Raw genomic sequence first — 24,391 nt, forward strand, 5'->3', positions numbered from 1 at the left:
ATACAGCAATAAACATGAAGAACCACATAATTTGGTTGAATTTATCAAACATAATATCTAGTAAAAAAGAGTAGGCATAAACAATTATATTACCATAAAATTCCATGTATATAAAATTCAAACCCAGGCCAAATGAATGTAGGTGTTAGAAACCAGAAAAATAGTCACCCAACTGGTTGTAAGGTGAGCTATGATTAGAAAGAATGGAGAAGCTTCCAGGGTTGTGGCATTGTTCTATCTCCTGATCTGAGAGTTCATTACATTATTTTGCCCATTTTGTGACAATGCACTAATTATACATTTGGAATTTAAGTATTTTCATATTTCATTCAAAAACCTACATTAAAATGAAAGGTTCAGGCCAGTCTCAGCTCAGGGGTAAAGCCCTTGCCCCGTAGCACAAGCCTGGAGGAATGTGTTTTTACCCAGCTTACCTAGAATGCCCCAAGTTATTCCTAGTCAGTGCTGCTAGAAAGGCATGCACAGTAAAAGAAAGCAGAGTTGGCAACTCGAGGCAATTTATCCTAGTGACTCCAATACTGTTCCTGGCAATCCCATTACACATAACGGCATTAGAAAGGTTGATGGTATAGTAGTCTGCTCCGGTGGCCATAACTAAATAACTTACACTGGGTGCTTGAATGACAGACATTTATTTTTCATATTTCTGGAGGCTGGCAGTTAGTGGTCAGAGCACCAGCATGACTGGTTCCAGTGAGGACTCTCCTCCTGGCTTGCAGATGACCGCCTTCTTGTGCTTTCACATGAAGCATGGGGGGGGGGGCACTTTCTCTTCCTCTTCCTCTTCTTATAATGTCACGGTTCTTTCGGATTGGGATTAGGACCCTACCCTTATGACCTCATTTAACCTTAATTACCTCCTGAAAGCTCCATGCAGGCACAGTAATATAAGAAGTGAGGGTTTCAACATATGAATTATGGTGAGTCACAATTCATTCTGCAGCAGGTGGCCATGTATTCCATCGTACAGCATAGGTTATGATATTTAATAGAGTCTTTATCTCTCTACACAGCAGCAGGCACACTCTTATTTAGAGCTTCCTTTGTTCTGCTTTGTAGATGCTTTGTAGAACAGTTGGTTGTGCAACTATTTCCTTTTCTCAACAAAACTGAGTCCTCTTGAGGGCATTTCTATAGTATAGTACTTTTGTTGTGTTTTCTCTAAAGTATTGTTTTTGCTCTTTGCACAATACTTTATATAAGTATGGATTCTTAATTAATGTTTGTTTCATATTGGAACTGGAGGAAGTGTTTACACTTTTTACTGTTCTACTTTTATTTGTGTATTTTAATTAAAGAGTAAATGGGAGGTTTGAATTCTCTTCAACCTTTCTCAGAAATCTAGAGAGGAAGCATGCAGAGGACTTTATGGGGATGTTGGTGATGTTCTGTTTCCTAACCTGACTGGCCAGTATACAGTGATGTTCACTTTCCTGTATATACCTTATCAGTCACCGCACTTATTATATGCAGACCTTTATATGTCACATGCTGACTGCAACATGTAACATATGTCTATGCCATGCATACATATCATATATTGTATTGATAATGTGCTATGTTGCTGTGAGTTTTAAGAAATGATTATGCTCATATATAACTTGTTAGAGCAAAAATTAATACAGTCTCCTTGGGCCAAGTTATGAAATTGGGCCAAGTTATGAAAATTGAGGAGACATTTACCTTTTGCCTGAGCAATGGCTAATGTAGAAATGAACCATTAAAGCATGTGAAAATTTGTATCTTCCAGGTCATTCACTGCAGTGTTTTTCATAATAATAAATTTTAATAACAGAAGAAAGAATAAATAAATCGCATATTACACAGGATCTTCAGGTTGAAAAGCATGTAGACGCCCAGTTTATGATAAATATATGCATCTGCAATTTGCTTGCTGTTCACAGAGAACCTTTAGAAGATAGCCAGGAAACTGGTAGAGTGGTTGCTTCTGACAGAAGAGGGGTGAAAGGAAATTTGTTTTTCACTTTGCCTGATGTGGATTGCAAATTTTATATGTACATGTAACACATTCAGAAAAACAGATTGTTTTTGCTGCTGTCTCCTTCTCACACATATAGGGTCTCTGAGTATCCCATAATTGGCAAATTTGTCTTTATTGTCCTCTAGCAGCCTCTAAATCTACCCCATGGAGCTAAAGCCAGACTCTGCTTCCATGATCTTGAGCAAAGTAGTTAGGTCACTCTTCTGCCAGTGACCTTAGTAATTGAGTTTAGACCACAAGAGAATCTGAACACATTTTTTAAAATGCAAAATCCCTGTGCCCTTTTTAGTTCCTCTCCTCCCAGAAGGCAGGGAGACTGGAAAGGCAAGTGTTCCATTTGTCTTTAGTCAGATTTACAAGGGCTGTAACCTGGTTGTCAAACAGGAAGGAGAGGGAACTTTGGGAGACTCGAACTGAATTGCAAAGAGGGAAATAAGTCCAGTCTAATATGTGCCCCAGATCTGTGACAAGCAGACTTCAAGAAGAGAGATCTTATCTCAATGGCTTAAGCATCATGAGTGTTGGGGGGCCCTCAAAAAACAAACAACTCCACAACAATATGACCAAAAGTAAGGCAGAAAGAACCATTTGAAAGAAACCAAGCCACCTGCAAATGATGGAAGAGGGGCACACAGGCCGGAGGAGAGGTGTGGTCACATGTCAAGGACATCAGCAACAAGGCTGAATGAAAGCCAGGTGTGCAAAATTTGTATGGACGATTTGTACTGATGTTTTAGTAGGCACATTCAGAGCAAAAAAGGCTTGAATTCAATGGCATTATTTTTTCAGCTAATACAAAAGAGACCCAAACCAGAATTCAGTGATGACTTCATCCAGATAATTCATTTTAGTATGATACGCCTCAGGCAGGGTCAAGGATTAAACACCTTGTCTCCTTCTGGGTCTACTCTCCACTTTGTCTCCTTAAAAGCCTTGACACTAGCCAGGTTGGTGGTGCACCCCTGAAATCTCAGCACTCTGGCAGTCTGAGGCAGGAGGATCCTGAATTTGAGCACAATCTAGGCAACCCAGTGACTTAGTGAGAACCTGTCTCAAAATTTAAAAAAAAAAAAAAAAACATTGGAAAATGTTGTAAGTGTAGTTCAGTGCCAAGGCCCTACGTTCACTCCCCAGTATGAAGCAGGGCTCTGGAGCAGACCAGGGCAATGCAGTCACAATCCTTCCCCGCTCAGGAGCTGTGTGACTCTGGACAAGTCACTTAACCTTTCCATGCTCCAGCTTTCTCATCTGTAGAGTGAGGACAACATCTACCTCCTATGGCTGTTATGGGAATTAAAAAGCCCTTCAAAGAGGGTCCCGGATGGAGCAGAGGTTGCATGTGTGCTAGCCATAATATTGATTATTGTTACTTCCAATGTCCGCATCTATCAGAGGGAATTTTTAAGTGGGAAACAGCCGCACCACCATGGGAGAAAACCGTATGCCAACACTTGCGAGGTCCTGGGTGCCATATGCGGTCCCCTCATACAGAGAGCGTCCAACATACTGGGCGGGTGGCAGTGGGAGCTCCTTGGTACAGGTGAATGCAAATCGAGGTGACCATGGATACTGAAGGCAGGTTCTTGTGAGGAGTGGAGGCAGCGCTGAGATGACCTCCAGCGGCCCTGATAACTCTGAGGAGCTCTAACTCTATTCTTCTATACCAGCAGCCCCGGGACGGTCATGTTGCCTGGTTTCCTTCCTGGCTTCACCCTGGAGGCACAGTCTAGTCTTTTGCGCACCAGTGTGTGTAAAGGGACCAGCTCTGGTGTCACAGCCAAGACTTCTACTCAAGTTGGGGTGGACCCGGATATGGCAACGTGCAAGAGACAGTTTTCTCAACGTGCCAAGACTGGATGCATTACAAGCCTTCCAGCCAGGGGCGTGGGGAGAACAGATCAGTCAGCACCGTCCCCTGCCGCTGTCACAAAGGCAGATTGACGAGGCAGGGTCAGGACAAGCCCGGCCTGGCCGAGTCGCAGGGCGGGACCGCACGCGGCGCTTGGCTGGCGAAGGCAGCGCTCTCCACGGGGCACTTCCAGGTCCTTTGATCTTTCCCCGGGAGCTGGGAAGGACTACGCTTCCCTTTTACTTTATTCGTCTTGGTTTATTTATCGTATCCGCTCTCTCCTCTTGCTGGCTTGGAGGTCAGAGCGCCGGTGCGCGAAGGAATCAGTGTCCCGGGTCTCCCTCCGGCAGAGCTGCGGAACCCGCCAGGGGCGCGCGTTCCCAAGTCCCGGAGCAACGAAGCCAGGGGAGCGAGAGTCTTCCCCGGCCTGGAAATCCAGCCCGGAACCCGGGTCCCGGGGTCGCCCCGCTTCAGCCTCCTTCCTCTCCCAGACGCCAGGGTACTCGGGGGTTCCGTGGCACGCGCCCCTCCACACTCAGGTTACATTCCTCTGAGGGGGCCACACGGGGACCCCGCTCTCCCACGCCGGGCCCCCTAATCTCCACCCAGCCTTGCCGTCGGAGTGGCCCAGCCTTAGCTCTCCATCTGCGCTCCTTAAATCCCATTTATCTTCTTAGCGCCCCGACCCGGCCCGCCCCCACCCCGGCGCAGATCGCAGCCCCACGCCGCCCCCGCGTGCCCGGGTGCAACCCTGGAGGTGCTGAAGAAGTCTCTAAAGTAGGCGGAAGCGACCTCGCGGGGCGCGGCCAAAAGAAGGTCCAGCCGGGGAGGAGAGGTGTCCCAAGAGCTCAGGGTCAGGACCGCCGCAGAGGGTCCAGACTGCGAGCACCGAAGTCCGGCCTTCGGGTTTCTAGTGGTTGAAGTTGGCCGTTCCCAGGCTCGCAATCTAGGTCACCGGCTGGGAAGGGCTGAGCTGAGGGTCTCTGGACGTGCAGAGGGGCGGGCTGACTGCTTCCGAGGTGGGCGAGAGGTGAACGGTTTCAGGCCTGCCCCTCTCGCTTCCACTGGACTGTAATTCCATCCCCGGGCGGGTCGAGCCGCCCTCGCTGCGCCGCCTGGCCGTCCCTCCCCTCGGCCTCCGCCCCCTCCCGCAAAGCCCTGCCGCGCGAAGCCGGCTTCACTCCTGCACCCGACCTCCCTCCCGGCTGCTGGCTCCGGGTGGCTTATAGTCCAGCCCCCTCTGCCGCCCACGTCCTCGCCCACGCCCGGGGATCCGCAGGTCCGCGTCCCTCACGTCCCCCCGGACACCCCCTCCCCTAGTGCGCCGGGGACTTGGAGAAACTTTGCAGGCGGTGAAATGGATTTAATCCGAGGCGTCTCGCTCCGGCTCTTGTTCCTGGCTTCCAGCCTCCGTCCTGGCGCAGCGCCGTTCCCAGCCGCTCTCCGAATGCCAGGTAAGGCACTCGGTCTGTCCTGAGGCACCACGCCCGGAGCGCCCCAGTCCTGCTCCTCAGCGAGGACGCAAGACGCACAGCGCACCACCTCTCTGTCCCCTAACCAGCGCTGGTTTAACTGGCTTCAGCTCTGCCCACAGCTCAGCAGAGACTAGAACTTCTCCCGCCCCCAGCCTAGAGGTTCTGGGGATATTTGTTTGTTAAAAGCAGTGATCTGTTTTCCAGACCTGGAGAGGTGGTGGGCTCTGCTTACGACCACAGAAAGCTAAGAGTTGGGGCAGGGATCGCGCTGTCTCAATTACAGAGGACTGTGACTGCGCGCAGGAGTGCGATAGCTCCTCCGGGGTCTCTAACCGTCTTATTGAATTCATATTGCCTAGAGCCCAGCCATTTCCTGTGAATTGTCTGGAGGTTGCCTGGAGTCCCCCAGGGCCCACGCACTCCCTAGGGACGTGGGCTGTACGGCTCCTCTTCCAGCCTGAGGCTCTCAAGACTGAAAGAGAACCCACTGGGTTATTTTGATTCTGTTTTGAACTTCTGCCTTTGCTCAGCTGTTTAAACAAAAATGTGTGCACTGTAGGCTATTACAAAGGATCGGAGAAGACCTGAGCCCGCACCAACTTGCATTGCCTCTAGTTCTATAGGTAATAAGTCCCTGCATTTCTATATGTTTTGATTCAGCCTGTGTTATGAGATTATTCAAACTAGAACATTCTAAACAATAAAGTTCTAAGCATTGTTGCTAAATAACGATTTTTATTCTTCTGTGCTAGGACCATATTTAGAGTTCTGAAAAAAAATCTGCTTTTTCTTAGTTTAGTTTGTAAGCGAGGTTGTCTTATGGGATTAATTATATCTTATGAACAATGGAAAACAATAAAACTATTTGGATGCAGTCTGCGAAACCTTACATGAAGCGTAGTTCATCTTCACAAATGTTTCTATAAGAAAGCAGCAAGCATCAGAGGGCAAAGAAAAGAATCTTGGCAGGTTCCCATTGTCTGCTTAAATATTTTCACTTCTTCCCAGTTTCCACATTATAAAATTACTGGAAAAATTAAAAAATATATTTTCACTATCTAAATAGTTAGCTGGAACCATGACTTGTTGCCATTCAGCCCTGGGAGAAATCCTCAGTCTCCAGGTTGTATCTTTGCAGTTGTTACCTGATATGCAGCACACTTAAATTAGCAACTACGCCCTTTCCACACCATTCAATTCATTTTGGAGGTAACAGGAACAGCTTAAGGTAGTATTTTATTAAATTGTCTCCCTTCCTGCATGCCCACATACATACTTTCAAGATTTCAACAAAGGGCTTTATTTGAACTTTACTGCTTAAGAGAACCACATTGTGATCAAATGCATTCTGCAAGTTTCATCACTTAAAACCATCCAGTCACAAGTTTTGAACAATGCATAAATGTATCTATCATTCTTAAGCCTAAACAGTGTGTGCAGTGTCTTTAAAGGATGGATTTCAACTCATCTCACCAGAATTTTTAAGTATTTTGCAAAAGGCTGCAGTATAAGATTGCTCTTATGGTTCACCTTACTTCCTTATTTATTTTGCAGTTCCTCTCTTAAACATATTCTCTACTCAGTTCATTCAGGGACTCATTCTTAAATTCATGCCATGACTATGTCATGTTGGCCTCTGATTTTATTTAAGGCACAGATAGAGTTTTGATAGTGGCAGCTCTACATTTTAAATATTTTTGGCATATTAAATATATCACACTCAAGGTAGAGGGTACATTTAGACTACATTCAGCCAAGAAGAGATTTTTATTACTCTATAATTTTATCCAGACACTGGATTTCAAGTTGGAAAGCAGCTCATATTAAAATGACAGCTACTTCATAAACTTCAAGGGAAATTTCCCTCCTGGGTTCATTTACATCCCTTGGAATGACTAGTTTTTGATCCGGAAAATTGGTCCAGATTAAAAACTGAATGTGCCCTGCTTAGCTCTGATGCGAACAGCAATGAGCTACTTTATAATCTTCCCCAGACACCAGCGAATCCTGCTAGTATCCATATGGGAGCATCTTTGTACCTTGTTTTCTCCATAGAAATTAGTTTGTATGCAGCACTTGGTATATAGCATGGCCTGTTACAAGCTTCCAGAGCAATCCCGTTTTGTTAGGATAGCCCTCCCTGTCTCCTCATGCCCCTACATCTACTTCTGGTAAGTACAGTGTTGTTGAGGTCTTGGATTCAAATCAACCTGAAAATTCCCCATCCCACCTACCTCTCATGAGAAAAAAACAAAACATCAGGTAACACTTGAAATATAAGTACCCTTCTCCCACCCCAAGAGAGCTCATTTTCTGGTACTGAGGAGTAAAGAAACATTCTGCGTTTACTAAGACTCGTAAGAAATGGCAGTTTTCAAATGAAATAAAAATAAATGATAATAACTGTCACTAAGTAAGAGGTTGCTACACTATCCTGAGAACTTGACTCCTACTGATTTCTTTAATCAGCACCAATACCCCCGTGAGAAAATAGGTACTATTATTATCCCTGTTCTGTGAAGGGCATATTGTGGCTTAGAGAGATTAAATGTCTCACCCAAGGCCTCACTAGTGAGAAGGGGAATGAGAAATTAGGCTCTGATATTCAGGACTGGGACTGAGTCAGTAGCAGCCCTGTTCACAGAGGTATGTAGGATGTCTTCCTCCAGGCTAAGGAGGTTCAGAGCTGCAGGCCTGGTAAAGGGATACCCCTGCTGTGCGTAGGAGCCTGTGTTACTCACAGGATATGCCTAGACCTCCAAACAGAGGTGTGTGAGTGGTACCGAATGGGGTTGGAAGTTACTATGCATTAACCTCATCCGTAACAACCAGCAGCGTTGCCTTCTAGAGTAATGATGAGCTACTTGCTTTCTCTTAACTTGCGAGGGCCAGAAAGTCCGCTAGAAATCTCAGAAGTAGAAATAGCTGCCTCTGAAGAATATTGGGAGGGCAGAGGGCGTACAAGTCTATAGCACCTTCATGGTACCATTTCACTAAGTCTCCATGTGTGGAAACACAATCTGTGGGAAAGGCTTATTCTCTTCCCCTTTGTAGAAAATCTGTTCCCTCCCAGCTACTGGTAACCAGTGATCTGATTTTAGCCTGTGTTATTTTGCCCCTTTCTGTTCCCTTTTATCACTTAGTGCAACATTACATTGTTATAATCTTAGTAGTTTCTTTTTTACTGCTCAGTAGCACTCCATTGCATAGATCACAGATCACCACCTCGTGTTCTATCAGCTTTGAGGTGAAACTGTTTGCAGTTTGAGGCTATTATGAAACTGTCTTTGGGTGGATATGATTTCATTTCTCTTGGTAAGTGGTAGGAGTGAGATTGCTATATTGCATATGTGGAACTTTATAAGACATCAAACTGTTTTCTAGAGTGGTTGTACCATTTTATGTTCCTATGGAAATATTTGAAAGTTCTGGTTGTTCCAAATCCTCTATGGAATTTGGTGTAGCTGAGTTTTTTTGTTCTTGTTAGGTGTGTTTTATCAGTGTTTTAATTTCCATTTCTTTAATGATTAATGATATCAAACACTTTTTCATGTATATATGTGCTATGTGAATCTTTTCTTTGTTGTTGAAATGATTGTGCAAATCTTTTGCTGATTTTTTAAAAATTGTACTGTTTTCTTATTATTGAGTTTTGAGTGTTTTTTGTGTATTGTGAATGCAGGGACTTTATCAGATATTTGTTTTGATAAAGCCTGTTTATCACTTTTTAATCACTCATGCTTTTTAAAAAAGTTTAATTCGTGCTTACAAAGATGTTCCCCTATGTTTTATTCTAGAAGATTTACAGGTGTTTATTTTAGGTCTATGATTTATGGTGGATTTTTTCTGCGCGGGGTATGACATATAAGTCAAGGTTTACCTCCTTAGGTATGGATGAATTGGCTTCATTTGCTAAACTCTCATAGTTGTGGGGAGAGGTACAGAGAAGCTGGCAGTCACTCTGTCCACACTGGCTGGTAGCATTCAGGCCCGCTCCTGTCTTCACACAGTAGGTGGTGTAGACAGGTATGTTTTCTCTCTACAAGGTTCCACACTGTAGTTGTTTAGGCTGATCCTGCTAGGCATGCCTGAGGATGCTTCCAAGCACTGAGGCTAAGGGTAGGGTACTGGGAGTTGGGGGCTTTCCAGTTTTAAGGCCAGCACTGCCCTCTAGTCCTGTAGCCTGTGTTGCACTTTATTTAGACAAAATCACAGCATCACTTACCACACTGCACAAGTAAGGGTCTGAAGAATGCATGTAGGTCCTCCCTTTCTTCCTGTCTGCCCAGCTTTCCAGGGGCCCCAAGATCAATGGGTCAACTCAGGTTCAGAGTTCAAGATTTTCACTGGAAGATTTAGGAGCTATACATTCATCCTGAGGAAGATACGCCCCTTTAATCTTTTTCTTTCCAGTTTTCCAGCATTTCTCTAGCCACATAATTGGATTAAAAATGAAGATCTAGAGAAACTCTGAAAGCAAAAACAAATGGCTAGAGTTAGCTTGTGGGCAGTGTACCCTGTTGGTTGATGGTGGCAAATACATGCACTTCTAGGTTGTTTCTGCAGCTGCTGATGTAAGGTTGAATGTAAAGGGTCAGGGGCCAAGGGTCAGAGGTCATCCTGGTCTACTTCTGCAAATGTTACCCTGATCAACATGTGCTATGGTTTGTGTCTGGATGTCCCCCCAAAGCTGCATTGGTCATGGGGGTGGGCAGGCTTTTCAGAGGTGTGTGAATCTAGAGTTTGTGACTGATTCATGGTCTAAGGCTGGGATGAAGGGTGTGAGTGCTACACTCGGCCTAGGGCAGGTAACATGCATGCAATATAAGGAACAGAGATCCTTGGTCTCCCCTCTCTCTTGTTGTTTTGGCTGTCTTCCACTGCCACGAAGGGCTGCCCCTCTGCCACACCACCCTGCCGTGGAGCTAGCTGATTATGGACTGAAACCTATACAAAGTGTGAGCTAAGTAAACTTTTCCTCCCTTAACTTTGGGTGTCAGGTATTTTGTTTCAGCGATGAGAGAAAAATAACTAAGACAACATGGAATTCACAACAGACTCATTACTTTCTTACTTATAGCTCTCACCAAGCCCCGTTTCCAAAGCATATAATTTAGGAAAATTTTCTCTCTGGATGTCTCTTCCTCTTACCTTCCCAGCCAACTGTACTCCATTACAGTGCTGATCCAAATTGTCTTACTTTTTGGGAAAAACTGGAGTTCACAAAGGTCACAAGTGGATAAATATGTATTATATAGTCTAGAGAGAGAGAAAAAGAGACATTATAATATTTATTATATATTAGATAGATAGATGTAGAGATAGAAATAAAGAGAAGGATCTATCTATATGTTTTTCTATATCATCTCTCTCTCTCCGTCTTTCCTTCCCTCCTTCTTCTACCCTCTTTCTCTCTCTTTTTCTTTTTTCTCTGATTTTCTGTGAGGTAAAGGGATGCAGAAGTCAAAGTCAGGGGTCAGCACCGTTTAATACAAGGTAGTACTTGTTTTTCAGAGTTCTTTCTCCAGGAAGAGTCACTTGGCCAGAAAAGAACTGAGTGGTGTTTTTTGCTTTTGTTTTCTTAGCCAGAGCTCAGAGCTTTAATAACCTTAGAATTCTTTTGGGAATAGATGCCCATTTGCTCACGGGTTACTATAGCCCCACAGTGATCCAGTAATTCTGGGCTATAATTATGCAAGACAGGGCTCCAAGTGTCTCAGGCTGAGGTGGGCCTCAGCTTCCACATAGTTAGCCTGTAAATATCTTGTATTCCCATACCTCTCTCACTAGGCAAGCAGGTCTGTACTTTTCCCCAACTGACTAAATGAATGGCATGGCATCTTCATTACAGCAGAAAACCGTTTGTACTGGGTCAAGACCCCTGCCTCTAGTCTCTGCCTAACAAGGGACACATATTGCAAGCAAACCTGCTGTTCCAGGGATAGAAAGAGGGAGAAAGGAGAGATCCTGAGTGGCAGTTTGCAGGGGAACCCCCAATTCATTTTTTATTTCATCTGTTATGAACCTGCTTTTGGAAGAAAGACCGAAAGTATGGCTTTGGCCTTCTGAAGAGAACTGGCAGATTATTTGCCTCCTTACAAGCAGTCTTGCAGAAGAGGGACTCAAGTGGGAAAAAATAAAATCTCTGCCAGCAGAGGGCACACTTCCCAGTGCTGACTCTGAGCAGGTCTCAGGTCCTTGGTGAGTCTTGAACTTCTTATGGGGATAAGAAACTTTAATGTATCCTAGGCACCTACCTTTTCAACAACTTCAGGCATCTTGATGCTGGAGGTTCACACTCTACACTTTGAAAACTTGAGCTTCTCCTCACCGCCCCTCATTGCACGTCTTTCCTAAATTCTCTGTGCTATACCCACAGTCTCTGGTTCATCCACACCAAACTGTGACTTCTAGCAACAGCACTTTGCTCTGGGTAACTATAAGGTATCAAGCAATCCTGTGTTTAGACACTAAGTGGGGCTTGGGGAGGTTGGATTTAGGACTCATGATCTTATTAGTATCCGAATGACACCTTTTCTGGGCCAGATCCTCCCCGTCTCCATTTCCCCTCATGCTCACTGAGAGATGGCTGTACAAAGGAGGGGAAATCTGGCATTATCAAAAAGCCATGCCAGATGCTATATGACCAGTCCCTACCCTGTGCCTTGCCTTCACCTCTGCAGAGCTGCTTCTTCCAGCCTCTATGGCAGGTTCCTTTGGGCTGAGCAGAAAGCTTTGGGTGGGAGTACACATTTCAGTACTCAACAGTGTTGAGTTCATGTTCTGGTGCTGTCTTGTACTGGTTACCTGGTGAAAACTTTAGCTGCCTGATCTGTAAAAATAGGTTAAGGAAATAACCTATTTTATAAGCTTGCTTGAAGGATTAAGTGAAGCAGGGCATGTCCCAAGGCATTGAAAAGGATGAGGAGATGGAAGTTTGAAGACAAAAATTGAAGAAACTGGGGATGTTTAATCTGGTTCAGATACTGTGGTTTCTCTTCAGATTGTATATATCTTTTGCGTTTTTAATCTGGTTCAGGAAACAGTTCTCTCTCTCTCTCTCTTTCTCTCTCTCTATATATATATTTTTCCCCCAGATGACCCAAGTAATAAACAGACATTTATGATTTCATGTACTTTTAACATTTCCCATATATGCTAATGCCTGATTGCACATGAGTTGTTTTATATTGAATTGTAAAATTTTTCAGATAAAATTAATTTGTCAATCAGTGTGACTATGAGTCCTGATAAGAAATGCCTAGCAGATTATGTAAAGCACACTGCCAGGTGTGTCCGGGTGGGTCATGGAGCCATAACCTTCGATACTATACATAGTTCCTTACCCTTTCCTCTTTGGCACCGTTTCCCTGCTCTGTTTCCTGGTCGCCATGAACTGAGCATCTTTGCTCCACCACACACTTCTTCCATAGTGCTTCTACCTCAGAGACAACTGACCAGGGACTGAACCCCCAAATCAGTGAGCCAGATTAAATTTCTCTTCACTAAGCTGTAGGCTTTGGGTATTGTGTCTCAACAGCTACAGGGAACCCATATCATCAGAAAGACTGTCTAGTCAAGTGCATGCTTCGGTTTAATTTAGAAAATGAAGCTGTGAAGTATGTGGTTTCCCTTGAAAGAATCACTTTTGCAAACTAGCAACCCTCAGAGTTGTGGACAATGTTTGCCTGATAACTGTCTTGGGAAAAGTTTTGTAGAATGTGGTGGTAGTTATGGAGGGGAGTTGTTCCTGAAAGAAAATTATCCAGACTGATCTGTGACTGGGAATCAGCTAAAGTGTGCATGAAGCTACAGAGGTAAGAGTTACCTCAGGTCTTGCTCACTGATCGAAGAATCCAAGTAATTTCTGAGCCGCTACCAGTGATATAAAAAGACAGAGCATGCTCAGGCTACTTGCTGCCTATGATTCTCCTGTTTCTCAGGTATAAAAGCCCCCACTTACCTCTAGATAACCCCACCAGCTTATTTAAAGAGTGAAACTAAATGAAACAGGTGACTGCTTTGAAAGAGCTGAAGTGCTACATGAAGACAAGATATCACAGGGTGAGCATCCCATTCCAAAATTGAAACCCAGAATGTTCCAAGATCTAAAACATTTTTTAGCATTGATAAGGTACCACAAATAAAAAGCCACAGCTGACTCTATGTGTAAAGCTTTGTTTCATGCACAGAATTATCTAAAATATTGTAAAAAGTTACTTTTAGGCTATGTGTATAAAGTGTTTCCAGTTTAGGATTGGTTTTCATTTCCAGGATATTTCCTTATGTATATGAAAATATTCCAAAATTTGAAAAAAATTCTAAACCCCTACTAGTCCTTTATTTCAGGTAAAGGATATTGAACCTCTATTACCTAGCAAGAATTATAGTAATTATTACTGTCTTAGCCAACCAGGCAAACAAGAATATTCTTCTTGACTCTGATCATGTTTCCAAGTCTCCCTTTTGTACTCCTCTGAAGACCTGACTTCCTTTGTCTGACTCTGCAAATCCTGAGCAATTTGAATTTTAACGATTGTGTTTGCTGACAGGGCTCCTAAATATCCCGAATCAGACTTAATGCAATGTTAATGCTATTTATTTTTCTTAGTGCAATATGTTTATATTAGCCATTTAACAGTTTACATTTTGCAAAAGGAGTCATATCAGCAGGCACTTTTCTGTAACATCTGGGCAGTTGGAAACATAATACTTAAATATAACCTGCATTTAAAGCCTTTCTTGGACAGATGGCTAATTTTATTGATCTAATCTTACACTTAGGAATAAGTCCCATGATTCTTTGCTTGTAATTCTTGGAGTGAGCAGAGAAATAAATAAAATGGGTGATGGTTGTGAATTAGGTGCCTGTTATATTGATTGTGATTTATTTTTTAAATACTTCAGTATAAATGGTGGTTGGGTGAATTACTTTAATCTCTACTCTCGGGGAGTTTAGTTAATGCTTGAAGTAATCCAGGATAGAAAGTACAGATCTGGCATAAGAGTTTACATCTATTTTCATCTCTTGGTGACTGCACCATACCAGCTGTTAAATATTTGAAATTTTATTTCTGGTCAGGGTGAAAATAGATACTTTAGGGTTAGTTAGTTATCATTTGAAGAACTTTACTGTGAAGTACTTTACTATGAAGTCCACTCTTAAAGGTAGCTGCGAAAATATTTTGAAATTCACAAAAGTTTGTTAATTAGCATAAATTATGTTAGATGCAATATTTTCATTGGTGGAACACGTGATTACTTAAAAAGGTTGTATCTGTCCCTCTATTTTTGCATGGGCACAGTCAAAATTCAGCCAGCCCAGCAGTGAAGCCAGCCCTACGTTTTCATCATGTAACAGCAAATTCATCAGACTGCCCCCAAACTGGAGTGCTGATCTGCCACTAGAATATTGATGTATCTGCCTTGGGTACTTTTGTTAATTAGGGTAATTAACCATACCTGCTGTAATGAACTACTCCACATTTTGGTGGCTTTACACAAAGTTTATTTTTCATTTATTTTAAGTCTAAACTAATCAGTTCTGGTTGGCAGCTCTTCTGGGCTGCTCTCCTCCAACTGGTATCCTAAAGACCCAAGTCATTCTATCCTCAATAACCTCTATCTTGTAATGCAGCCATCTTAAAATGGAGCTCCAAGGTGGTAGGTAAAGAGAAGGGAGGTTTGTGTGAAAGATTTTACGCTCCAGATCAGAACACAGTCACCTGACCCCGGTCTAACTCTAAGGATTCTGGGAAATGTACTTCAGCTACTTATGCAAGGAGGCAATGAACGGGGGTCGGGGGGTGGTAGATTACCTCTGGTGTACACTTCTGGAATATAAAGGACAAAAAAGAGATGTGACCAAATTTGCAAGAACAGGTTGTATGATACTGTTTTGTGTCTTTTTGCCCATGGACATTTGTAAATGTGGCAGGATTTGGCCTGGAATTTGCTTTTATTGCAGTGTACAACTTCATGAAAAGCAAGTAGTTACTGTATCAGACTGTTTCATTTTTTGTTTACTATAATATAATATTTGAGGCTGGGACTTATAAAGAAAAGACATTTATTTTGGCTCAAGGTTTTGGTTCAAGTTCTTGGAGTGCCAACTGGTTATGGCCTTGCCAGTGAAGGCCTGCGACAGTGTAGGCCATTACATGTTCAGACAGTTTACATATGCATTTATCTTTGTATCGATCCTTTAAAAAACTTTTTTAGTTTTATAAAGCTCCTAGTATTCCTTCATGGGGACTCCACCCTGATAACCTAATTAATCCTAATTACCTCCCAAAGGCCATATTTCTATTCATTATAGCTGGATTAAGTTCCACCCTCTTAATGTCTCACAATGGGAAGTAAATTTCAACACATAAACCTTTGAGGAACAGACTCAACCATACTTGTCAGGAGCCATCATAATTTAACAAAAGAGCCTATATAAAGCATCAAATTGACTTAGGTCAGTTTATAATTGGCTAAGTGAATATGTGCATGGCTAAGTGAATATATGCCATATGCTGCTACATGCTTCCTTCATATTACTGAAAAGTAAGACCAATTCCTTTAAAAAGTGACACAACTACTCAATTTATTAAAGTGAATTTCCAAGTCACTTCAACTAAAACTCTAATCACTCCTCTCACACTTTTCTAGAGCTCTTTCTATTTCTGTCCCATACAAAAAGGACTACTCATGGTAGAATAATTTATTCAGTAAGAGATGTTTCTTAAAATATAAAAATCATTTTTTTAGACACCACAGCCCTTTCTGATGAGGATGAAGATGGTGTGGACAGATCCCAATGAAAATAAATTGGTATGTTTATGTTGGGTGGAACTAGTATACTTTTGAAAGCACTTCCAGAGAAATGATTTCATTTGGCAGATGACTTAGCAAAAAGTAAACAGACATAGCCAGGACGTGAACCCAGGTTGACTGACCCCCTAGCTCTTGCTGCTTCCCATCACTCCAGAGCGGCTTTTGCAGTGAATGGACAAGGTAGTGGAGAAGCTCTTTCTGTCTGCCTGTGTCCAGTTCTGCAGCCAACAAGGACCTCACCAATATGACATGCTCCTCGTCCAGCCCCACTTGGACAGCTCCGTGTAGTCATGGGATGCTCTTAGAAAGGCCCAAGGTTGCTTTCATTCATGCTCTTGGCTAGTTCGTATATAGGGAATGTGCTAGTTTTGCAAAATGCTCAATGACTGTGGAGCTGTTTCCAGCTGAGAAGCAGCTGTAGCAGCTGCAGGATATTCCCTGAATCCTTCCAGATGTCTCCTATAGAAGACTCTTTTGGGGTCTTAGGGACCACCCGGATGACTCAGTCTGGCTTTGAAGCTTTCCATTCCTCCGCTGTTTAGCCATCTTCTTTGGTAGCAAATGATATTTGTTGCAGTGTGGCACGTTTCAAGCTTTATCATTCAAGTCTCAGGCTTTCTCTTAGTTTCTCAAATATCTCTTTGATATGCTGGGAGTTTCTAATTGGTGTAGCTGAATAAACCATTAGGTTTGAAAAAAAGAAGCATCCATTTTAAAGTAATTGAAGGGCTTCAGTTACAACCTACATATAGAACACACTTGCCTTCAGCTTTGCAGTGGTGGTGAACCTATGGTACTTGTGCCCAGCCAGCTGTTTGTTACCATTGAAAGCTTTAAAAGGTTCGCCAGCATTAGCTTAGAGGAATTGTAATGAGACTCCAACCAGATAAACCTGGGTTTGAATTCTAGCTTCAGAATTTATTTCTGTCTGATCCCACACAGAGTCCTTTATCTCTTTATGCTTTAGATTTCTATTAAGGTTCATAATGCCTGCGTTCTTGTTTATATACAGATGTTCCCCATAAGCCTCATGTGCTCATAGTTGAGTCTTGTGGTTAGTGATTGGATTACAGAGGCATTATGCCTTACTTGCTGTTGGGAGGTGGGACTTGGTTTAAAGAGATAGGTGTGTGTGTGTGTGTGTGTGTGTGTGTGTGTATGAGTGTGTGACTGCGGGTTGACCAGAAGGATATAAACCCTCCTTGGCTTCTCCCTTCACTCTCTGTTTCCTGGTTGCCCTGAGGTGAGTAGCTTTCCTCCCCCAGGCCCTTTCACTGTCCTGCTTCTGCCTGGAGCCCATTAACCATGCTAGGAGTGAAAGCTCTAAAACATGAGCCAAAATCAACCTCTCCTCCTATAAGTTTGGGGTATTTTGTCCCAGTGGTGAGGAAAGTGACTAAGACAACGTACAACAAGGGTCTTGTGTTTTTCATTTAAATATACCCGCAAAGACATCTGGTGTATAATGGATACTCTAAAGCAAGTGAACACTGATTAGGTTCCATGTATTGTTTAGAGAGGTTACATAGTGGTGGAAATGGTTATTTTCCATATTTGATATAATTTTAACAACATCAACACAAAAGTATAACTGAGTTTAGATGTCCTGAAAATAACAAATGAAAAGAATTTAATTTCCTTAATTTCTTTTGATAGATTCTTGGAGTTTATGCCCCTAAATGATGACTATTGGTATCTAGATTAGTTGTACAGTTCATGTCATTGATGAAAGACCTAGAATCAGATTCAGGTTTAATAAAAATAGTTGTTCTTATAAAAAAAAAACAGAAGAATCAAGCCATTGTAGTAATAGTAGATTTCCATGTATAAACCATATGGCTTTCTATCCAAGAAAAAGGTTATTTGTAGTTGGAATGAATATAAAAAAATCTTCCTTAGCTACCTTTTTTAAAAATGTAGTATTAAGAGAATAAATCTAAAGATGCTATTTTTATGTCTGGGCTCTCACCATTTTTATTCAACCATCTTCTTTCTCAGAAAATCTTGCCCCAAATGCAGTTTTAATCCTGTCACTCTTATGTTCAGTATGATTTTTCTGGCCCCTTACAGCTTTCCAAATTCTAAAGCTAGGCATCTAAATTTTGTCACAGTATGGCCTCAACTTATTTCTCTGTCTTCTCACTGCATACACAGCCTGTTTTCCAGCCAAGATTATAGATTTTAGAATACTTGCTTTTTCATAGACCTACTCTTCACTTTCCCAGTGCTGAATATTGTGGTTGTGTTGATCTGCCCCTTAGAACATCCTTCCTTCATCTCTGCCCAAGGAAGTGGCCCTTGGAAGCATGACTCCATGCCCCCGCCTCTATGTGCCCACCTAGCCAGATGTCAGCTCCCTCTTCTCCCATTTTGCCATGTATTATGTTTCTGGTGTACCTGACCCAGTTCTTCTATTCTACTTTTGTCAGACAAAGAACCTCGACTTTTCTCCCTTTGCACCCACTCCAGCCTGGTAGAGTGTCTTATCTGTGGTTGGCCCTTCTCTGACCACAAATGGAAAATGACAGCTTCGTTCTGGGCAAACATGTTTCACATTGTGTGATTAATTTGGTCCTTTTTCCAGCTCCCAAACTCATTTCCTCCCTTGACCACAACAAGGAAAGGTGTCACTTCCATGTGCCAACATTTTTGCAGACATTTGAAAACCCACACTGCAGTGTGATTTAAAGAAGGGAATGCCCTGGGGAGGCAGGCTGCAGCAGTAGGTAATTTAAGTCTTACCTACACACTGTTGCCAAAGGCTATTGGAATGGCAGGGTTTAAGGAGACGCTGCTGACTGATCAGTGCTGTGAAATATGTCACTGTTGATACTCAGGGAAGAGGTAGGGATTGAGGTAACCTGTGGGGCTGCCTCAGACCTGCTTTTTACAAGATCTGAGGTTAAGTAGCAAAGATGAGACCATTTACTCAGATGTCTGAAGACTGGAGGTGACGAGGGCTAACAATTCAATGTTCAACTCCCTTTCTTCCCTCATCTGTTCTTAAAACCAAAGGAAAGTGAGGCTTGTGTGGGAATGATATCATCGAGAAGGTCAGGTTGAAGAGAACAGATGAAGCTAGTCTATCTTTTGTAATGAGATCTGACTGCAAGGTCATGAGGAAAACAGCATCCCAGTTCCTCAACATTCTTCAGTTTTATGGTACTGACCCTGGCTCGCTTACAGAGATCAATTTTGCAATCCCTGGAAAGTAAAGCAGCCAAAAGTGAGAGTGTTTGCAGAGGTTTTTTCATTCTTGTTTTTTAAGGACCAACAACCCTGCTGAAATGAATGCCCTTGGGCAGCCTGATTGAAAGCAACCAATCGATTGACCTATTCATCGATTGACTTTTTGAGATGTATAGATATATATTTATATTTATATATATGTACAAGCATAGAATTAAAATAGCAATTTAAAAAGACAACTACATAAATTATTTAAAGCTGAAGTATTCTTAGGAAGTGTACTCATATATTTGAAATTTGCTTTGAAGTACTGATAAAGTAAGAGAGCTTTAAGTAGACAGGTGATAAATCAAGTATAGGAAAATACTAATGGTATCATTCATGTTCACCCTAAAATTCTTTCACTTTTTTGTATGTTTGAATAGTGCCTTAGTTACTTATCTCTTATTGCTGAGACAAAATACCCAACAGCCAAAGTTAAAAGAGGGAAAGGTTTATTTTAAGCTCACAGTTTGTGGAGGTTTCAGTCCATAATCAGCTGGCTCCAAGGCAAGGTGGCACATGGCAGAGGGGCAACAGGTCACGGCAGCAGAAGACAGGAAAAGCAACAGGAGAAAAGAACCAAGCCTGTTTCTGTCCCTATATTGTATCCAGTCTGTGGGGATTAGGATGGTGCCAGTCCAGTCAGCAGACTGATCCAGCAATCACCCAACCTTAATCCCAGCACCCTCAATCCCAGCATTACACTATGAATCAGTCACACAGTCTAGATGCAGACACTTCGGAAAAACCCTATGACCACATGAGGCTTTGGGGGGACATCTAGACACAAACCATAGCAAATAGTTTCATGAAAAAGTGATAGAAAAGGGAAACTAAGAATTAAGAAAGAAATGACTCCAAATTTTTGCCGATAAAGAATGAGTTTTCACCATACTCTGTGCTGCACCCAGTCCAGGTGGGCATTCTACTTTTGTACTGTTCCTTACTCCACATCTACTCTTAGCCCTTTCTGCCCTGCTGTGTGCCCCACGGGGCCGAGTCACCAGGTTTTATCCCCCCCTACTTTGGCTTCTTTTGGGTTCTACCAATGGATGGCACCAGGAAGAGATCAGAGGAGAGCAGGAGAGAGAATCTCATGTAATCTCCCCTGATCCCTACCTGCCATGGTACTGTTTTCACTGGCTGCTCCTGTGTTTCTGGGAAATGACAGCTCCCAGCCTCCCCTGACTCCACGTCTGGCTGGCTTCAACACTCTGTCTTCTCTATTAGCAGTCTCAGCTCCAGGGGAATGACAGCATCTAACTGGTATGGTCTCTGGGTACATCAGTATCTTTAGTTGTCCCTTAAAGCTGCTCACACCTCTGTAAGCAGTCTGTTAATTAAAGTCACTTTTTAATTAAATGAATTCTTCCTGCTGCGACCCTAATTGATAGCTTTTATACTATTGCTTTGTAATATATGCCCCATTTCTACTATTCTCCTCCCTAGTCACACCCATAAGGTTTTGAGTTGTGTTTAGTTTGCATTCAGAACTCTCTGAGGGTGAGGCCTGATTTAGCTTAAGGATACCTGCTCTAAATTCATGGAGTAACTGCAAGTGTGGTGGAAACCTTGATCTTTTAAGGATGAACTTGTCCTGTAGGCATATATCTGTTGGCCAGCTGGATACGAACAGAGCCTGCCTGACATGCTCTTGGCTGTGTGGTGCAGAGAAATGATTACAGTGGTATCTAGGACTCTTAATAGAAATTTTGTAAGTACTAGTGATCTTTTGTACAGCCCATTCCTACAGTCGATAATACTGTATTTTATCTTTAAAAATCTGTTAAAGGATAGATCGCACATTAAGTGTTCTTAGCAGACTAAAATAAAAATTTAAAATTTAAAAATGGCTCCTGCCACATATAATGTGCTATGCTTTAGTGTATGAATTAAACTAAAAAATAGATAGAGCATCATATCAGGTGTCACCAAATTAAATACTAGGTGCCAATTTGATTTGACTTTCAAATAAAACAAGTACTTTTGTTAAAAAAAATTTATTGTGTCAACCAAATAATTTTTAGTTTTTTTTTTTTTTTTTTTTGGTTTTTCTCCGGTACCGGGAACCGAACTCACGACCTTGCGCTTGCCAGGCAGGCACTTTTGCCGCTGAGCTAAATCCCCAGCCCCCCAAATAATTTTTAGTATAGGTCTATGTATCTAAAATATTGTGTGGGACATACGTATACCAAAAAGTAATTGTTTATTTGATGTTCAAATTTAACTGAACATTTTGCATGTCTAATTGCTAAATCTCCAGCCCTAATCACAGCACAGTGACAGTAATAATAATACTATATTTTCTCAGTCTCAGTATCTCTTATGATGGTAGAAGGAGCCCTGTCCTTTGTGGGAGTGGCTTAGGCTGAAGAGTGAGCATGGTATTTAGAAAAAGACTGAGAGGAACTTAGATCTGCAGTCTGTCATTTACCACCAAGGTGAAATGGAGCCAGAAAAGTAACCTTCCACATGATTTAGCATCCTCCCCCAATAAAATGGGTTAATTACAAAAGACTTGCAAATTTTCTATAAGGTTGATCAAAAATGAATTTATTGTGTTTGATACACTGTACCTGCTAAGTAAGATAAAGTTATTTTACTGTTATCTTTATTCAAATAAAAATAATTTAACTGGAAAAATTCTAAGAATCAAAAGGTCATTGGACACATGTGAAATAAAGGGAAAATAATTTTTTATCTCTTGAGAAAGTCACCATGAACCCAACCCAGCCTCTCACCACTCCACAAAATTTGACCGAAAGCGAAAGACCACAGTAAGCCTTGGCTTTCCTTCCATTGCTGGTGTGAGTTAGCATCGAACCATGAGTTCTCAGTCAAACTGCTTAGGTTTTTAATCTGAGAACGGTCACCAACTATTACCAGCTGAAAACAAAAGCAAAAACTATGTTTGTTTGTTCTAATTGAGGTCAGTAGAAATTGCAGTCTTTGTGTTTATAATTTTGCTCTGTTGTTTAGAACATGTTTACAGGTCATTGTTACAGTGGGAAAAAATCTACATTTATTTGAAGGCAGGCATTGTGCTTCCCAAAACAATTATGATAGCTAACATTTATAGGCACCAGTAATAAGAACACAGCCTCCTAAGACTGCCAATGCCGGATCCTAGAATGTTAGCACAGAACTGCAGGGAACTGTCTAACCCTGCATGGCCTAGGGAAAATACATCATTTGCTGACAGTTGTACTGCTAGTTAAGAGGCTCTGCACTGCAGCTAGGGTGGTCTGTCTCATGCTCTGTCTGCCACATGTACCACCTCTATGGTCTTGTGGTAGGTAGCATGTGTGTAGCTTTATTGTCTTGCACAAGTTCTTCCTCCCTTTAGAATTTAGACTTTGCTTCTGCACTGAGAGGTAATGAACATTCAGCCCAAAGTTCCTAAGACAGTGCCATGCAAGGAGAAATGAATGACCTGGGGGAAGGTTGTCCCTGATCTCCAGTCACTCATCTTTGTGAGGCCCAAACTACAGTTTTGTTTTGTTTTGTTTTGTTTTTTAAGGAGGCATCAGCTACTAAGCCAGAGACCTGTGAGTCTGTGAGTGGCAAGGCAGGGCATTGACAAAGATGAGAAGTACATTTGCGTGGTACCCACATTCTTATCTGGAACAATCTCTGCAGCATTCTCTGAAGTGAGGAACCCAGTGAATGGAAAATTGAGGGGAAATTTGAGTCATAGTGATACAGGAAAATAAAAACTCCCAACCTGAACGATATCTGGGATGAGTTCATGTTCTCTAAAATCAAGAATGAATTTTAGGAACAATGGAGGTTAAGAGCAGAATATATTTATTGAGGGAAAGAAAGCTTCTGTCCAAGAGAGAGACAGAAGGGGGCCCGAGTGGGTTGCCAAGGACCTTGCCCAATCCAGGGACTTTTAGAGCAAAGCCCCGAGGTGAGGGGGGTCCAAGATAGGAGGAAAATGAGAAATTACAAGGTGGGCATGAGGTGGGACAAAACCATGGTCAGCCAGTAAGATTACAAGTATAATTGTTCAGGTAAAATTGAGTAAACTGGGATCAAAGGGGAACTCGAGTCACACAGCAAGCGGGCATGAATACAGAACAGGGGCTTTTCCTGTAGGGGGTTGGGCTAGTGACTCCTGGCTTTTTGAAGGTGGTTGCTACCTATTTAGAATATCAATCCCTGAGGTTCACACCTAGGGAGGTGTGTGGATGCATTTGTTTAGTCCTTTTGTCCTGAGGTCTGGCCCACAGGTATCTTATCTTGTCTTTCATGTTGGCTCCTTGAGGGCCTGGCCCTGTCTGACTGCCTATAATATTTCTATCTAACTCAGCTGCCTAAAACACTAGGACAGTGTCAGTGACTTGGTTAGTCACTTGGCCTGCTTCTTGTTACTAAGGAGAAATCCACTGTGGCAAATTTGTAGAATATATTTTTTATTTTTTTATTTTTGTCTTTTTGAGACAAAGTCTATGTAGTTCAGGCTGGCCTTAAGCTCACTTTGTAGCCCAGACTGGCTTCGAACTCACATTGATCCTCCTACCTCAGCCTCCCAAGTGCTAGGATTACAGGTGTGTGCTACCATGCCTGGCCAGAATATATTTTTTAAACACAGTTACAGACATACCTTGTAGAACACCACCTTTTATAGCATTTGTCCTATAAAGCCAAGGTTAGCAAACTTTCTCCCCCGCCCCACCGGGAATCGAACTCACGGCCTTGCACTTGCCAGGCAGGTGCTGTGCCGCTGAGCTCAATCCCCAGCCCCCTACAGCAAACTTTCTTTGAAAGGGCCAGACAGCAAATATTTTATTTACTGTATTTTTATTTCTATTTATTGGGTCTCCATCGTAAGTACTTACTTTGGTATTATAGAGCAAAACCTGAAACATAGACAATATATAAATAAGTGTACATGAATGTATTTCAGTAAAACTTTATTTATAAAAACAGACCAAGGGCCAAATTTGGCTCTTAAGTTGCACTTTGCTGCTTTTTTTTTTTTTTTTA

General features: G+C 42.4%; 1 protein-coding gene across 1 annotated transcript in view; it reads left to right on the forward strand.

The window, feature by feature from the left end:
* The first annotated feature begins 4,946 nt into the window (after positions 1-4,946).
* Positions 4,947-24,391, forward strand: part of Egflam (EGF-like, fibronectin type III and laminin G domains) — a 174,003-nt gene continuing 154,558 nt past the window's right edge. The window contains exon 1 of the mRNA XM_005386224.2: positions 4,947-5,326. Within this exon, the coding sequence (XP_005386281.1) occupies positions 5,230-5,326 (97 nt within the window). The 5' untranslated portion in view covers positions 4,947-5,229. The remainder of the gene's footprint in view (positions 5,327-24,391) is intronic.

The sequence above is a fragment of the Chinchilla lanigera genome, unplaced genomic scaffold, assembly GCF_000276665.1.
Source record: "Chinchilla lanigera isolate Chin_1 unplaced genomic scaffold, ChiLan1.0 scaffold00025, whole genome shotgun sequence".
Taxonomy (NCBI): Eukaryota; Metazoa; Chordata; class Mammalia; order Rodentia; family Chinchillidae; genus Chinchilla; species Chinchilla lanigera.